We start from the raw sequence: 17952 nt of genomic DNA, 5'->3' as shown, positions 1-17952 counted from the left end.
GGCTCTACATCGTGCCGGTGAAATGGAAATAGCGGCGCAGGCATGACCCACGGCCCATGACATGTCGTGCCGTGTTGTGTGCTTGGCTAAGTAATTATTCCACTTTAGTTCTTTGTATTCTGGGCATGCCCAAGTGGGACGAGTTGCGCCTAGGCTGGGCAGTAGGCACTGTCTTCTTTCTCAAACTTCGATTCAGGCATGACCCACATATCCGTAGTGTGTCATAGAATCATACTATGTCGGCTAGTGTCAATCTTGTATCGTGGTAAAATGGGTCATGCCCATGTTGGAGCGTGTCAGCCCAACAACTTGCGTGCCTACTTTCATCTCTAGCGCTGATCAGCAACAAATGACGCTGTAATCTTGAGCGGGTTAAGGGGACGGTTGTTTCGCGATGTGTATGGGTTTGGAATCGGGAATCATATCTCGGTGGTATGGGTTTTGAACTCCATTCCCCATACCTTATGTTTAGTTCAATTGTATGCGGTATGAGTTTGAAACTAAATTAACGTTGAAATATGTAAAATTCAATACTTTAAATAATAGTTTTAACATATAAAATCATGAAAATTAAAAATTAATCAAATAATTATATAAAATGTTTCATTTACAATATGATATAATATTTATTTTCATATTTTTGTTTATTATAATTTGATACCAATGAGTATCAGTCTCATACCCACCCCTCCTTGGACATGAGAAACCCATACCTCATGGGGTTGAGCCGTTGAGGTATGGGTATGAAACCCCCAAGTTTGCCAAACAAAAACTTGGTATAGATTTGACTCAATCCAAACCCATAACTCATACCTTTTGTGTTTGAACTAAACACCCAATTCATAGATTATACAACCAGTTGTATATGTTCCGAACTTTGTGATAAAGTATCCGAGCTTTATGTTAAATAATATAAGTTTTATTAGAAAGTATTGAACTCATCCATTTACAAATTAAAAACATAAACTTTGAAATAGCTCAGAAAAAATACATATAAACTCGAATGCTTATACCTTGGTTGTACAATGCTCATGGTAGAACTGGATGTATAATCCTATTTGTGCTAAACCACTCCTAACATTATCTTCATTTTCTTTTTGTTTAGAATGTGAAATTAATTTTATTTCATAATTTTAATGGTATAAATGTAATTGTTTCAAATTCAATTTCAAAATTCTGTTTGAATTTCATGCGTGATAGAATCCTCATCTCAAATTTTCAATAATTTTCGGGAAATCCAAGAAATTGGAATTGGAATTGGAATTGAAATTGGAACCACACGGGGGAAGTTCAGGTCGGGGTAATGTGGGTCACGTGACCTAACCGACCTATAACACTATATTACACTAAAATCCTTCTTCAATGAAACAGCTCAAGAGAACATCCTTTACTGATGTCAATGCATTACATTTATACTTGGTACAAACACAAAGGCAGTACATCTTTGAGAAATAAGCAGAAGAGAAGTTATCACTCAGAATGACATCTTTACAAAACTACTCACAGAAATACTACATTTCAGCGTGTTTGTCGTCTCACGTATGATACACTACCTTCAAACTGGCGTAGAAAAGTTCAGTACTTCTCAGGTATGAAAGATGTACAGTACACACCGATGGGATTTTAAGTAAGGCTGATGTTACAGCTCGATCTTTTACTTAGCCATGTCTCAATCACCAAAAGTCCATAATCAATCACAATCTCAAACATGGCATGATATGTCGCTCCAAGTGACGTTTTTCATGCCTAATGCTCTGCAAGTCAATCTAAGCAACACGGGAATTACGGACGTTTTCTGGTCTTGTTCTTCGTAACCCTCGATATTCCTGACTCGTTCAGTGGCTTCCAAATGATATCATCAAGATTTTCACAGAATTGTTTGTAGAACTGCAAATAAAAAAGGCGTTGAAGATATTTGTTTATGAATTATGATCATGGTGGAAACAAGGTAAGACATGACTCACATTGGAGTACTCATTTTGATCGCCGGCTATTTTTTGAATGTCCACCATGAAAAACGTAGGAGCAACTTCAAAAACCTGAAGACAAAGGAGAAAAAGAACGGGACAAGTTCGGAAAAAAGTTACCATCAATGCTAATAAATTTGGAAAATTAAGGATCCCGAAACAAGATTGGCTTACTTCTAGAATTACATGGATTTGTCCAGTCTTATCCGCTGAAAGACCCTCTATTCTCATCTGCGCGAAGATAATCAGAACCATGTTACTATACACGTTTAGATCTGACATGAAGGTGATATTCATGTTTTGGCTTAAAATAAAGTGTCAGACACGGGGTATGCAAGGTAATATGAACAGTCGGAAAAACGTAGTGTAGAAAGACTAAGCCTACCTTAAAGTTTCGAATACTTGTCTTGAAACCCATTGATTGTGCAACTACTTCCATACTTGATAAGACCACTTTTGCTGGTTTCTGAGAAATAAATCGCGTTTGATGTGTCACCAAATCCTGCAAGAAAACAAATCGAAATTCGAAATTTAAACTGGTGGAACAGTAAAAGAGTTTCATGCAAAGCCATATATACGGAGTATAGAACCGCATGAGAGTGGGTCCATACCTTGCTTTTATCAAACAGAGTTTCAAGATTTAATCCTTGTGACAGGATAATAAGGTCAAATGCATTGAGAACCAACGGACCAAGGTCATTGTTTCCATGTTGACTATCTTCTTGTTCCTACAATGCATATACAATTGACAAGTACACTTCAGCACAAGCTCAAGTACAAGTAGCTGAAATTAAATTCTCAAACTTAGATGAGCAATCACAAGTACGGAACTCAGTGAAGACTCCGAGACTCACTTCAGTGTCGTCAAAGACGGCATATATGTCATCAAGGTTGACATCTTCATATTCAATGAGCCTAACAGGAGTATACCCTCTTTGGAACCACTCATCATCCTTAATCTCCTCCATTCTGATTCGCTGCAGAGAGAAGGGAGAATAAAATTATTTAATATAAATCGTACCAGTACATAAGTCGCACCGGTCTACAGAATCATAGGAATCATGTATCATTATGCTCGAAATTCCTTTGTCTGCTTGACAATACGATAAGCCATTATGCAAATGAAAAGAAGTTGCATGTGTGAAAAAACTTCCAAAATTTATTTTAAAGGTTATTATCATCCCATCATTTCCTCTCAGAAATCTTAGTATGAAATTATGGATGGAAAGAGCGTTTCATATATTGCCGAGTCATTGTTGGCCATAAATAGCACCAAAAACTTTTTTTTGGACAGGAAAATGCAGGGAAAAAACGCGGAGGAACTTACAGTTTCAGGATTTGGATCCAACATTCGTTGGATTAAAGATTTTGCTCCAGCAGAGAACCATGATGGGAAAGAAAAATCAGCATTCTCAATCTGCAGAAATGAGAGATGAAGAACATTAAATGACAACACTTCTCTAATATGACAGCAAAAAAAAAAAAAAAAAAAACATTCAATTAACTCATCAATTTGTAAAGTTCTTGCCTTAAAGTATAAGGTAGTGAGATCTAGCTCATCAAACGGAAGATAACCCGCCATCAGAACATAAAGGGTCACTCCACAAGACCAGATATCTGCCAGAGCACCATTGTAACCCTTGTGATTGAGAACCTGAAACAAGAATTGAAGAGGTATATCTTAAAACAATCATACGTAGTACAGTGTATTATTACTTCAACCAGTTCATCTAGCAGAAAATTCATTCTTTACCTCTGGTGCTACGTAGTTGGGGGTCCCACAAGTAGTCTTCAGGAGGCTCACACCCTACGACAACAAGCAACATGTAAAATTATCTGATTTAACATCTTTCAACTAAAATGTCAGTATTTGATAGAAGAAAAGCTAATGCCACACCAACAATGTGTTTCTCGTATCCTCTAAGTGAGCGAGTCACTGAAAACTGTCGGCTCATACTCAATCACGCAGACTCGCAGAGGACCTCATGAAGCTCGTTGAACAGTGAATATAGCTAAAATTATTACCTCAGGAGGCTGTGCGCTTAGTCCAAAGTCTGAAATCTTTAAATTTCCTTGGGAATCTAGAAGAAGATTTTCAGGCTGTTGATAGTACGGAAATGAGCTTTAGAGACTTGTGAAGCATTTAGTAAAGAATGTCATTCAGGTGAACGCGGAAAAGTACCTTTAGATCCCTGTGGTATACATTTTTGTTGTGACAACACTCTACACCATCAATCAATTGCTGGAAATATTTGCGAGCTTCAACCTCACTGAGCCGGCCATGTTGAACCTGCCAAGTACTTGCCATAGTAAGTTTTCAGATCTCATACTATTTACAAGACACGGGAAAGCCAAAAAGAGTACAAATCTTAGTCAGAACTCACAATTTTATCAAACAACTCTCCACCTGTTATGTATTCCAATATGATATAGATCTTAGTACGACTTGCTATAACCTGCAAAGTATTATTGAGAGAATTATTATGAAATAAATACCGATTTTAAAGTAAAGAAATAAATATTTCCTATATCTAATTCAACGTGGACGCTGCATCTACTTGGCATGACTAAGCTTTTTAATTTCAATTCGCACTTAATTGTTTCTCATAATTTGACTCTAATAAACGATCTCGAATATCATACAGCCCACTCCTCATTTTGGGATCAAGGTGGATATCGAGAAGCCTAATTTAAATTGATGACCCCTAGCATCGACATCCTTACCTCATGCAAACGAACAACATGAGGATGCCTAACAAGCTTCATTATAGATATCTCTCTTTTTATCTGCAAGAAAATAATCTTCTCAGTAACAGAATACTAACAGAGGAGAAGGGTCGATAGAACTGAACTACACAATTCAAACTCCAAAAGGCTAGAAAGAACGAAACTGAGGAAAAGGAGGTACGAAAAAGAGTAAAGCAATCAACATTGACAGTTTGACACAACAGCCAACTTCCATGCACAACAATTTTGAAAAGATGCAGTTAAGCAGACTATCTAAAAGATAGTTTGGATCATCCTCCTGTAACAAGGTTTCCGAATCAGATATCTAAATTCGACACATGGATATTGGACCGGATATGGATTTTCATTTTGGGGTTTTAGAATACCCATATCCGATCTGAATCAATGTTTTCCTTATATCTCCAAGTTTGCATGCATGTCAATATTAACCATGTTTTGGACTTCAAGATCAAGACAGTACTCAAAGTCTGAAACAGTCTCCAACTCTCCAACCTAAACTTTGCCAAACCGTCATACTCATTTTCTCCTATTTCTTTTCTCTATCTGATCTCCATTTTTCCTACTAGTGGTCTGCTGCCTTCAATAATAATGATTACTGAAATAGAAAATCCAAACGCATAGCGCCTAGCCTCCTACTAAAATTACGCTTGATGGAATCAATTTTTACGTAGATCTCATAATGCTACTGAAACATTTTGAAGAAAAGTAAACATATATCCCTCCCTCACTTTCCCATTCCTTCCAAATCCCCCTATCCAAACAAACAGTAAAAAGTCTTACTTCAATAGGTACTGTACTACTAATTATCTTTACTAGTTCATGGTGAATACTGATATTACGATCCTCTTTATTACGCAGGCAGGTACAAAAAATCAATTTTCCCTGGGATGTTCCGTCTCCTTTGCCAGCTGACCAAACATGAACTGGTAATTCCACAACTTTGAACAAATTTCTTCAATAACTTCGCAACAAACATCCAAATTTTTCATTTGGGTTTAATATTCAGATTTCGGAAGTCGGAACACCAGTATCAGAAAAAATAACCATAATTGACTGCCCTATTGATGACACAGCAAGTCCCTATCCACACACATACTTCTCCAATTACAATTCACTAACTATATAGAATTATGATCACCCAAACAAAAATAGTACACATGAGTCATATGATCTCATGATATCAGGCCAACAATTACAAACTACTTAATTAGTAAGCAAAATACTATATATCATCCAAATTCCAAACAAGTTGGCAACTTTCATACATTACCTAGCTCAAGCAGCTTAATTGACCCATTTCCCAATTTCCCAATTGAATTAATTATATACACAAATATGTTCTACAAATTGTTCACTACATAATAATGACCTCATAACATACATTGAGTATTGAACCAACATAAATTCCATGCTTAAAATCATAGCAATTTTATATAATAACAAGTACCCAATAGCACAATTTAAAAATAAAATAAAAAATGGCAAGTTTCTTAGATCTCTAATCTCTAAGCTCATAAAAGATGACTTGAAATTTACGCAAATACAACAACAACGTTACCCCAGTGCCTCAATAACTCAGGCAAATTACAGGGTAAAAGGGCTCCTACAAAATTGCGGGGTAAGGGAGGTCGGATGTACACAATTGAAAGAGGTAAATTAAAAGAATTATACCTGTTCAACCATTTTATGCTTGAGGATAGCACTTCTATCAAGAACTTTCATGGCAACACTTTCACCAGTTTCAGTATTTTGAGCAAATTTCACCTTTGCAAAAGTTCCTTCCCCAATTGTCCTCCCTATTTCATACTTACCTACTTTCCTCACCACCATTTTTACTCCTTCTCTTTTACCCCCTCTTTTTTACTCCCTCTTTTTACCCAACTCTTATCACTCAAAATACTCAACTTTTACTCATATCATATCTTCCTAGATATAGAACAAGAAGAATATTACAAGAGTAAAGCAAAAGCTTTTACCTTTATCATCAAATGGCCAAATGGGTACCCATAAAAATTAAAAATACCACCAAAAAAGGGAAAAAGATGGTGCAAAAAAATGGGATTACTTAATTAATTAAAGCATAATTATTATTAATAAAAATTAAAAAGCACATAATTACTATTTAAAGAGTGGGGATTTGCAAAAAGGAATCTTTGTTTGGAAATGAGATAGAGTATGTGAGCATGTTGTTGTTTTTTGGGGGTTATTTAGTTGTGTTGGGAATTCAGGATTGATGATTCATCAAATTATGGGTGGATTTGGATATAATTATAATGATAATTATATGATTAATTTAATTGAAGATGAAGATTTTATTGGTTAAAGCCAACTAATTAAGAGACTTTAGATGGAAGAACATGTACAAAAAGGTTGACCAAAGGACCTACTAACTCCAATTCTTCAAAGAACAAATGATTTTTGTAATGAATTAGGCTAAATTGGACCGGTCCGTCTCATTGAAGACGGCCACTATCCGTTACAAGCTGAAAACGGATAGTGACCCTCTCACAAAATGCAAGTGGGAGGGCAAGTGGGCGTATCCATTCCCCCCATTTGCACTATCCATTTGTATTTTGTGAGAGAAACACTATTCGTCTTCAGCTTGTAATGGATAGTATCCGTCTTTAATGAGAATTTGTGAAATTGGACAATACCCAACTACTTTCCGAACTTGTAGCCGAGAGTTATAAACAGTCAAAGTTTATTAGGCCAAAAACTTTTGACTAACCATAACTCACATGGTCCAGGTTCTGAGTTATAAAAAAATTTCAATAAATTTTTCTTAAAATAGTATCTCTGTCTCGACATTATTTCAAATTCACAACCTTTACGAAATATTTGGTTTAAAAAAAATTGTTGTTTTCTGAATTCATAAATAAGAGTTACGATATGAATTTTTTTTAATTGGTTTAATTGGCTTAAGCCGGCTAATTAATTCTCTTTAGATAGTAGAAGAAGTAAAAAAGGTTGACTAAAAGGACCTACAAAAATACAATTGTTCAAAGAACAAATGACTTTTGTAATGAATGGAATTAGGCCAAATTAGTGTTATACCACAAGATTTGTCCCCTCTTTCTATCTTCTATCTTTCCTTGTCATTCTCCACTATATGTCTATATAGCTCTTTTCCTTGCTCAAGTAGCCAATTTCCATTTTTAAGTTTTGTTTTTTCTTTGTTAGTGACATTTTGGTAGGAAGACTAGGCTAAATGCTTCCTTTCTATGCAACATTTCAACAATCATGATTATTTTAATTTCTGGAGATTATATTATTACAATTTGGACAAACAAAATTATGGACAAAACTTATTGAGTTGGATTATATAAAAGTATGGACAAAATTTGTGACACGATATCGTACGTTGTTGGAGTGACTTATCTTTATTGTCCCTTCTCTCATTAGCCCTTTTTTGGACTTAATTTCAGCAAATTTCAGTTCAGTACAACTTTATTCAGTTTAACTCAACTTAACTCATCTTTTCACAAATTAACTCTCACTTTAATTCAGTTCAATTCAGCTCCATTAATTTTGATTAAGCTCTTTTCAATTGAAAAGAACAAAGCCTAATTATTTTTTTACACGATTATATTCAATCCAACTAAAACCGGTACCAAATGACACCCACTTGTATTCCTAGAGTAACATCCCCATCGATATGGCCTCATGAATCATGATTGATACCCAAGTTGTACAAAACTCCAATTACATAGCTCCCTTTACTAAAAGAAATACCGCAAATCAAATCCAAACAAACGCAAGTAGTAACCAATTGATGGTGCACAAATGCAAATTTTTTTACATTTACTGTTTTTAAATTAAAGGTGATGGTTTAAAAATTCGTTTTTTTTTCAAAGTTTAAGTTTGTATTTGACAAAAAAAACACTTTTTTATATGTAAATTTATGAAAATTTCCTAGTTTGTCCATACACTAAAAACTAAAAAGTCCTCTTTATTGTGTAGAAAGAAATTTCATCGAAATGAGATTATTATATGCAACGAACTCATTTTATGTTTATATTGAATTTCATAAACTAATAATAAATGAGTTGCATTTATATACGGTCTCACACAAGACTGATTATCTATCATGACTCTGTTTGGTAAATAACATATTGGCCAAATTTCAGCATATTGGAGAGATGTAGCATGTTTGACTTACGAATATGTTATTTAGAGCGTTTGGTTAATGACATATTGAAATAGAATATTGGGGTCCAATATGCTATTTTGCAATATGCTGCTCCTAAAAAATGTCTTCTTTACCCCCTTAAAAATTATTAACCTTCCTTTTATATACTCCCTCCATAATTGTATATTTGACGTTTTAGCAATTGTTATTTTTTCCACTTTATTTGACGTTTTACAAGTTTATAGGCAATAACTATACTTAATTTCCCACAACTCATTTATTGAGTATACTTTTTCTATAATTATTTTTATTAAGAAGCATGTAATTGGTGGGTTAAAGGTGAAAGGGGGAGTATTTAATGAGAATATTAATGAGGGTAATTTATACAGTATTACGTAGAACTATTAGCATATCCAATTTGCTTTTACAATTTTTAAGTAGTTAATACCCTCTAATTAATTAATACTTTTAGTAATTTCTAAACATTTCTTAATATTTGTGCTAGACCTCAAAACGTCATATAAAAAAAATTGGAGGGAGTATTTAATAAATAATTTGTTCATATGCTTATTTGTCATTTTACAAAGAATCCAAACAATCTGCTAATCTAAAACTGTCAATTACCAAACACCTCTAAAACAATTATGCTAAATAAATCTGCTAGTCAAACCTGTTAAATCATTCTGCTAGTCAAATCTATTCTCTAAATCTGCTTCTACTAATATTAATCCGCTATTTACCAAACAGGGCCAATAACATCGTTCTTCAGAGGTTCAAGTTGGACGACCGATTTCGGCCCAAAATGAGTAGGATCATCCGTCTCATGAACCATCAAAGCTCTACTTGGATACATGTAAAACAGAACATGAAATCAAATACTACTAACAGTAAACCAAAATCAAGACGGTAAATTTCAGAACTAACCACAGGATAGATAAATCGTACTGTATTAGTTTCAATAAGATAAACCGAACAATAAGCTTATCAAAGTCGCAAGAAGTTCAAGTTATATGTCGATTCATACAACCCGAATATAAGCTATCTTTAAATTTCTTTCGGGTTTAAACTCCTAGTAGAGGCATCTACTCAATTTCAATGGCGACTTCAGGAGAATCCTGGCTTTGGCGTTCTCTGTTGAGTAAAGCAGAAGGGAAGTCGGCTCGTAAAATCTGAACTTTGAGCTTGATTAATGTAGCATGACATGAGATGATCTCAAAGAGGCATACATCTCCAATCTTGAGCATGTTGTCGTCCACAAATTTCTTCCAGCCTTTATAAAATCTCTTTTGGGAGTATTGATGACTCGAGTATTTTATTGTCCAGCTCCTGCTACCGTGGGTGAGTATCACTGGAACGCTCACATTTTCAGGAAGCAACTCGATAAACTTTGTTGGAAGCGGCTGATCATATTAACAATTAAGTTCCAAAAAATTAGTATTACATGATTTTTACTGTATCTTCTATATCTAAGAATGCAATCTACAAAATACGCTAAAATACGCTTCTTGTGAATGAAGATCGAGAGCTAATGAAAGACGATGACAACAAAATCCAACATTTTATTAACCAAGAGCCGTAATGGCTCCAGCTAGAGATGTACAGTGGGCTGGGCCGGGCTAGGTCCCATAATGCCGGATTCAGGCCCGGCCCATATAGCGTTTTGATTTTTTTCAGCGGATCAAGCCGGGTTGGGCGGGAAATTTGAGGCAATGGCCTGGCCCGGGAGAGGGGTGGGCTGGGCTAGAAAAAGGCAGCCCACTGATGCGGGCTGGTCCGCACCGTTGAACAACTCTAGTTCCGCAAATGGTGTGGTAGGGGGTTGAATAAATGAATGCTACTTAGGTATGTCATTGGGGCGGGGCGGTGGTGGATATAGGCTCCCCCGTACCCGTACCAACCAAGAAAAACTCGTACCCATCCCTGCCCCACCACCCCTGGCGGGTACAAGTCTCCAAAACCATTCCCGCCCCAACGGGTGAATATTTAAAACCGTACCCGCCCCGCTTACCCATTGACCCGCTACACGATAATTTTGTTCAATAAATTTTTTCGTAAAAGTTGGTTAATCATTATTAATTTCCAATTTTTTTGAATTTATCTTTATAATTTTATTTTTTCACCAAGTAAGTTGGTAAAAAACTTTATAAAATAGTTATTATTAACATTATATCTTAACTATAACTAAATAAGATTTATATAATTATGGTATTCCTACTAGTTTTTTTAATGATTTGCGGGTAAGCGGGTATTAGGTGGGTAAAATGCAAAATCCATCCCCGCCCCATGACCCATGGCGGGTACAATTTTCGTACCCGCACCCGCCCCACCACCCGCCAAAACTCTACCCATCCCCACCCCAACTGGGGCGGGTGCGGGGCGGTACGCACTTATACCCGGCCCGCTGACATCCCTAATGCTACTCTACTCGGTGTTAAAACCAGGGAAAGATGTTTATGGATGACCCATAATGAAAATTGAGTCGAGAAAATGCGTTGTATGGCTGGAATTATAGAAAAATGGGTAAAGATAAAATGAATATACAATACCAGATGATTCTGAATATATGATTTGCACATAGTCACATCGAAAAAGGGTTTTCCTGTAAGTGGTTCGATCTCAATGTCATCCGCGCATATAATTGCAGGAATCGGTTGAGCCGCATTTTCTTGATCCATCGTCGCAGTCCCTCTCTTCTTATGCTTGATAGAAAAAGAATAAACACGAAAATATTAGTGTCAACTTCGACAATTACTCGACCTCATGCTAAGAAAGAACAAACCAAGACGAGACGTACAATTTAAACTACAATTGTAGAAACAGAAACACATTAAACTCGGTACAGCGACATGTCGCCGGCCTAGTAAGCCTATTAATTGTAGTTTCAGGTTTTCAGTTTCTTGACATTTAAAATTTGACAGTAGTAATAAATGGAAATTAAAGTATAACATGATCATGTAAAACATCATAAACTTTAGCAAAAAGAAATACACGTTTTGTCTTAATCATTTGTTTATTTTTTATATTTATCGTAAAACAAATAATTAAGACAGATAGAGTAAATACGAGACAGAAAGATGGAGGGCAAACCTGAAGTTGAAGAATAAAATTTGGAAAATGAAAGATTAATGTCTACAAATGTGGTACGTAGGTGAAAGTGACAAAGACATATTGATGATCAACACACGTGTCATCCTCTCATTAGCCCTTTGGGGTTCAGACAGGTCAAACTCTTACCCGAAAAGGAATGTCGTCTATGTATGTATATATCCATCCATGCACTCATTATTTACTACTCTTGCTTATGTTATGTCTTGTTTGAACATGAAAGGATGGGGAATTGGTAAGCAGAAATCGAAATACGATCACTCTCCCGTATAAAATACGTATAGTTTATTAAATGACAATCAATTCTGGCTGTTGGCAATTGAGTTGAATTAAATTTAACTGAAAAATTAGAACTGGATAAATAAATCATGTAAACCAAAATGAAGACGGTTATATCAGAACTAACAACTCGATAGATAAATCACGATATTTTCAACAAGATAATCTGAATAATAAGCATATGTCAAACAAAGTCTCGGATATTGCCCTCTTAAACAAGAATTTGCGAGGCATCCGTACTGCACAAATATTAGCTGCTATCCGACTCGTTTAAGAGGCCACTACTTAATTTCAACGACTACAGGAGAATGTTGGGTTCCGCCTTCTCTGTCGAGTAAGGCGGATGGAAGGTCGCCTCGTAGAATCTGAACCTTGAACTTGAGTAATGTAACATCATTTGACATGAGTTCAAAGAGGCAGACATCTCCGAGATTAAGCATGTTGTCTTCGACAAATGCTTTCCACCCACTGCAGAATCTTTTTTGGGGGCATTGATGATAACTCAGGTATCTCATCTGCCAGCTCTTGTTACCGCGAGTCAGTACCACTGGAACGGTCCTCTTTTTAGGAAGCAACTCCGTGAACTTTGTTGGGATCGGCTGATAACATTCAAAGTTCAAGAAATTAGCATTAAATCAATCTACAAAATCAAGTGCCTTAATGGCTCCTGCATCAGTAGCAGCAGGGAAATATGTTTATAGACGACAAATAATAAAAATTGAGTCGAGAATTGTATCAAATGGTTTTTATAAATAATTAAACAGGAAAGTAGGAGAGGTAAATAACAATACCAAATGGCCCTGGGTGAGATGTGATTTCAACATAGTCATATGGAAGAAGGGCTCTCCTGTAAGCGGCTCGACCTCATTGTCATCGAAGCATACAATTGCAGTAACGGGTTCAGGCGCTTTTTCTTCATTCATCGTCACAAAGCAATCCTCCCTCTTGTTTATGCCTGATAGGAAAAGTAACACGGGAATTACAGTGGTAACTTTGATAATTACTCGACCTTATACCAACAAATAACAAACCAACACGAGACGCAGAATTTAAACTACAAAATGTGCTACTGCCCGTCTGCCCACCAGCAATAAGAACCAAAAGGTCATAATAAACAGAGAGTAAAGATCAAGAAGCTTTTCAGGAATCGTATAGAATGAGCCTCTGTCTGCACACAGTAACACATCAAAATCGATAGAGCGACATGTCGCCTGCCTAGAAAGTTTTGTTAATTATATGTAAGAACTAGATCAACTACAAAATGATCGGTGAAGGGCATAAGCATATGTAAAATTATACTTCCTTCGTCTCATTCATTTATTTACGTCTTTTATTCTTTTTGAAAGTATGCTGGGACGGAGGGAGTACTGTACTTAAAACTTCTAAACTCGGATATTAATAATTCGTTATCAAGTAAAGTGAAGAGTTCCCCAAAAAATGTGTAGGGAAAAAAAATTCAACATTCTAGAGGCATCAATCCTGTAAAATTATACGCTTTCATTCATTTCATTTTCATACGTTTGTTCAAAATATATAAAAGAAATGGAGACGAAAGTAAGTATATAACAAGATCATATGAAACATCATAAACTATAGAAAAAAGAAAAAAATACTCCCCCTATCCCGGTCATTTGTTGTCCTTTTCCATTTTTGGGTGTCTCAATCATTTGTTGTCCTTTCTATTTTAGGATTGCATTTGATGAACAATTTGATCATTCATACTCAATTTCATCCACATGTCATTTAGTAATTGGTCATTTCCTCTTTCCTTGGTCTTTGTGCCAAAACGAAAGGACAACAAATGACCGGGGCGGAGGGAGTAGTAAATAGAAAGATGAAGGGCAAACCTGAAGTTGAAGAGTGAAATTTGGAAAATGAAAGTTTGATGTCTGAAATTGTTGTACGTTAGATGAACTTTGAATGAAATAGCCACAACTGAAACGTGATGGGGTTCAGAGTTTAGACGGGTCAGACTCCAACCTGAAAACAATGACGTCCAAGTATCTTTACAAATCCATGCACTTATTACTACTAGCTAGTCTTAGGTAAGGCTGTTCAAAATCTAAAGAGTCGGGTCGGACCGGTCTTCGGGTCCAAATTTTCCGGAGGCCCGGTCCAGTGAGGCCTTGGAACAAACTTTTTAGTTAAAAAAAGTGGTCCCAACTCGTAAACGGGTCCAAATTTTCCGAGATTCGGTCTTTGAGTTTGCCCGTCCAGTCCAGTTCCGAATCGGTGGCCACTTAAGCTCTTAGGCCTTGTTTGAATAGGAAAGGAAGGGAATGAGGGAGCTAAATAGAATTATACAAATGCAATCGCGTCACTAGTCATTACTTAATTTCGGTACCACCTTCTTACATAAACATGCATGTAGAGTTTAATAAAATCAAAATGAACTGTCTTAAATGTTTTAAGTGGGGTGATATATAACCCATCTTATTGTTAAGAATATGGATAACTCTATTTTAAGGAAGACTAACTGAGAATGAATTAGAAAGAAAGGCAAATGGGGAAACGGAAAGGAAATTGTGATGGCGCCAAAGATATTAAGATAGTACCAAAACATAATATTAGTGGTTTATTAAAATGGTGGATACTAAATCAAGGTATGTGAGAGGATGGTAGATAGAGAGATTCGATATACCCGATGACAACCTATTATTGTCCAAATAAAGGAGATAAATGGATTCATGATTCATCTTCTCTTATTTAGCTCGATCAATTGAATGAGATTGATTTGAGCCGAGACCAGAATCAGTTTAAGGCGAGTGCTTCATCTATTTTTAGGTTAGCCCTTCAAAACCAAACAAGTTCAAGGAGACGCGAAAGACGCCCCAACCAGGAACACTAGACTCGACTCAAACCAAAACCCAACCAAACACAGTCGTACATGAAACAAATGAGGATGATGAAAACACCATAGCATAACAGTCCTGATTCCTGAACCCGATAATCTGAACAATAACCGGATCAAAGTCGCAACAAGTTCAACTTCTGACAATTCCGTAATAATACCCAAATACTAACTATTTTCTTCGAAAGGGTTTAAACTCTAGTTAATTAAGAGGCATCTATTCAACTTGAATGACTACAGGAGCATCCTGGGCTTCGCTTTCTTTGTTGAGTAAAGCAGGTGGTAAGTCGCCTCGTAGAATCTGGACTTTGAACTTGATTAATGTAACATCACAAGACATGAGCTCAAAGAGACACACATCTCCCAGTTTGAGCATGTTGTCCTTGACGAATGCATTCCAGCCGTTGTTAAATCTTTTCTGGGAGTGACCCGCGTATTTCATATCCCAGCTCCTGCTACCGCGAGTTAGTATCACTGGAACGGTCACATCTGCAGGAAGCAATTCCACGAACTTTGTTGGGAGCGGCTGACATTAACAATCAAAGTTCAAAGAATTAGCATTTACATAGATTTATATCATTCTATATCTAAGAATGCAATCTACTAAATTATAAAATTAATGGTGGTAGGGGTCGAATAAATGAATGCACCTTTATTTTTTACATGGTACCCTTGTATTTCTTCGAATTATACGTGGTACCCTCGCTTTTCAAAATTATCAGTGGTACCCCTAAATTTAATGAAAACATCTTAAGATACCTAAAATGGTCTAACCTGCCTATTTTAAATGTTTAGTCTTTTTATGGAGTTTTTGGCAATAATTTGTTATGCCATTAACATAAACATTGTTTACTCAATCGTTAACATATTTTCTTTACAACATTTAACTATTTAAATGCGTGATTTTTAGTAGTTTGTGTATTTTGAGAACATTTTACTAAGTTTATGGGTACCTGATGTTTTCAAAAACGTCGGATATCACGTAACATTCGAAAAAACACAGAGACACCCCATACAAACAGGGGAAAAATGATTTTGGAAGACCCGTAATGAAAATTGAGTCGAGAAATTGTATAAAATGGACGGAACTAGCAAAATCGGTAAAGATAAAATGAATTTACAAGAAGAAAAAGGGAGAGGTAAGTTAGAATACCAAGTAAGTCCCGAGATATGATTTTCCCATAGTCATATTGAAAAACGGTTTCCCTGTAAGTGGTTCGATCTCATCGTCGTCCAAACATACAATTGCAGAATCTGGTGCAGGCGCATTTTCTTGATCCATCATCACAATCCTCCCTCTTTGTTAATGCCTGGTAGGAAAAGTAACACGGAAATTAAATATCAGTGTCAACTTCGATAATTCCTCGGCCTCATACCAACGAAGAGCAAATAACACGAGACGTCGAATTTAAACTACAAAGCATACTACAATCCATCAAAGAAGCTTTAAACTACAAACTTTCATTGTATTTCTTTTGCTTATGTTCCTAGAATCTGTAATAAAGCCGCTCATAGGATAGTTAAGCGTGCTATTAATATGTAGGTCTCGTTAAACCGACTGTCAAAAAAAAAAAGGAATCGTATAGAATGACAAACACATCAAACTCGATATAGCGACATGTCGCCGGCCTAGTAAGCTTAACAATTGTAGTTTCAGCCTCTTTCAGCTAAATGTTCCTAAGAACAAATCAACAAAAACAAACATTTGCCTAGTAAAGTTTTAGCCTTTCAACTTCAATAACGTATTAACCGTATCTCGAAACATTCAAGTTCTAACGTTTAAATTTATACTTTTAACATTTTACCAACATAAATATGTAAAGAACAAAAAAAATCAACACTTTAAAGACATGAGATTAATAACTACAGTAAAATAAACATGTCGATCATTTGTTTACTTTTAATATTCATTATAGAGTTAGAATTAACGTAAATAAATGATTAAGACGGAAAGTGTAATTAGGAGAAAGAAAGATGAAGGCAAACCTGAAGTTAGAAAAGTGAAAGATTAATGTCTACAAATGTAAACAAATGTGTTGCGTATGGTGAAAGATTTAAATGAAATAGTGAAGAAGTTTGAAAAGAGAGTTTGAGTGACCAAGACATGTTGACGGATACATACGTGTCGACATCTCATTTGTGTTTGGGGTTCAGTCGGGTCACACTTCAACCCGAAAAGGAATGACGTCTAAGTTCTTTCCATCCATGCATTTATGCTTTAAGCTTTATTTACTACTCTTATGCTTACTTTGAATGACAAATTTCTTATCTAAGAAGAGTGTTGTCTTATATGCTTACTTTGAATGACAAATTTCTTATCTAAGAAGAGTGTTGTCTTATCTAAGACGAGATTTTGTGTATATATATGTTTTAAGTTTGAAACGGATTAAATAGTACGGAAAATTCACGTGTTATTCCTGAGATTTGATATTTTGTATGAATAATTCAATTTTTTGAACCGGAAAACATTAAGAGGTCATAAATTATGTTTACGAGCTGAGAAAGTGACGATTTTTTTTTTTAAATCGATCATCTTTCCGAGTTTGAAACTCTTGACCAAGAGATATGGTTAATCAGAGTTTATTCGTCAAAAAAAAACTTTTGACATACAAAAACTCATAGCCCCGCGATCCAGATACGACAATTTATTTTTTCAAATTGTAGTTCTCAGAAAATTGATCGATTTGGTCTCACTTATGCTTATTGTTTAGTAGAAAAACACCTCTAAAAGTTGGGTCAAAGACACACATAGATCATATTTTCAATCAACAATTCTTATATAAAACCGTTTTACATGAGCATTATTGTAAAGCCAAGTAATAATTTACCTAAAAATCCTCACTAAATAATTTCCACCAATCACCACATTCTAT

At 35.6% G+C, this 17952-nt stretch overlaps 2 protein-coding genes and 1 long non-coding RNA gene across 3 annotated transcripts; all 3 read right to left on the bottom strand.

Annotated features, from left to right (window-relative positions):
- Window positions 1–1363: 1363 nt before the first annotated feature.
- On the bottom strand, window positions 1364–7159 carry LOC141586350 (CBL-interacting serine/threonine-protein kinase 8). Its single transcript, XM_074407544.1, has 14 exons — window positions 6387–7159; window positions 4692–4754; window positions 4352–4423; window positions 4150–4257; window positions 3993–4067; window positions 3721–3774; window positions 3496–3621; window positions 3295–3384; window positions 2822–2944; window positions 2579–2695; window positions 2353–2469; window positions 2142–2198; window positions 1965–2039; window positions 1364–1887 (listed from the first exon to the last, which is right to left on the bottom strand). Exons 1-14 carry the CDS (start codon window positions 6543–6545, stop codon window positions 1783–1785), a joined length of 1341 nt encoding a protein of 446 aa, XP_074263645.1. The 5' UTR covers window positions 6546–7159; the 3' UTR covers window positions 1364–1782.
- Window positions 7160–9923: 2764 nt separating this feature from the next.
- On the bottom strand, window positions 9924–11603 carry LOC141658589 (B3 domain-containing protein Os04g0386900-like). Its single transcript, XM_074465514.1, has 2 exons — window positions 11391–11603; window positions 9924–10244 (listed from the first exon to the last, which is right to left on the bottom strand). The coding sequence occupies exons 1-2, from the start codon at window positions 11517–11519 to the stop codon at window positions 9927–9929; spliced, it is 447 nt and encodes a 148-aa protein (XP_074321615.1). The 5' UTR covers window positions 11520–11603; the 3' UTR covers window positions 9924–9926.
- Window positions 11604–15132: 3529 nt separating this feature from the next.
- On the bottom strand, window positions 15133–17170 carry LOC141658588 (uncharacterized). Its single transcript, XR_012549306.1, has 3 exons — window positions 17066–17170; window positions 16233–16389; window positions 15133–15605 (listed from the first exon to the last, which is right to left on the bottom strand). It is a non-coding gene; the product is annotated as an uncharacterized LOC141658588 (long non-coding RNA).
- Window positions 17171–17952: the final 782 nt, after the last annotated feature.

This window comes from Silene latifolia, chromosome 6, assembly GCF_048544455.1.
Source record: "Silene latifolia isolate original U9 population chromosome 6, ASM4854445v1, whole genome shotgun sequence".
Classification (NCBI taxonomy): Eukaryota; Viridiplantae; Streptophyta; class Magnoliopsida; order Caryophyllales; family Caryophyllaceae; genus Silene; species Silene latifolia.
Note: the sequence above shows the minus strand (reverse complement) of the source record. Positions and strands in the feature narration are given on the sequence as shown.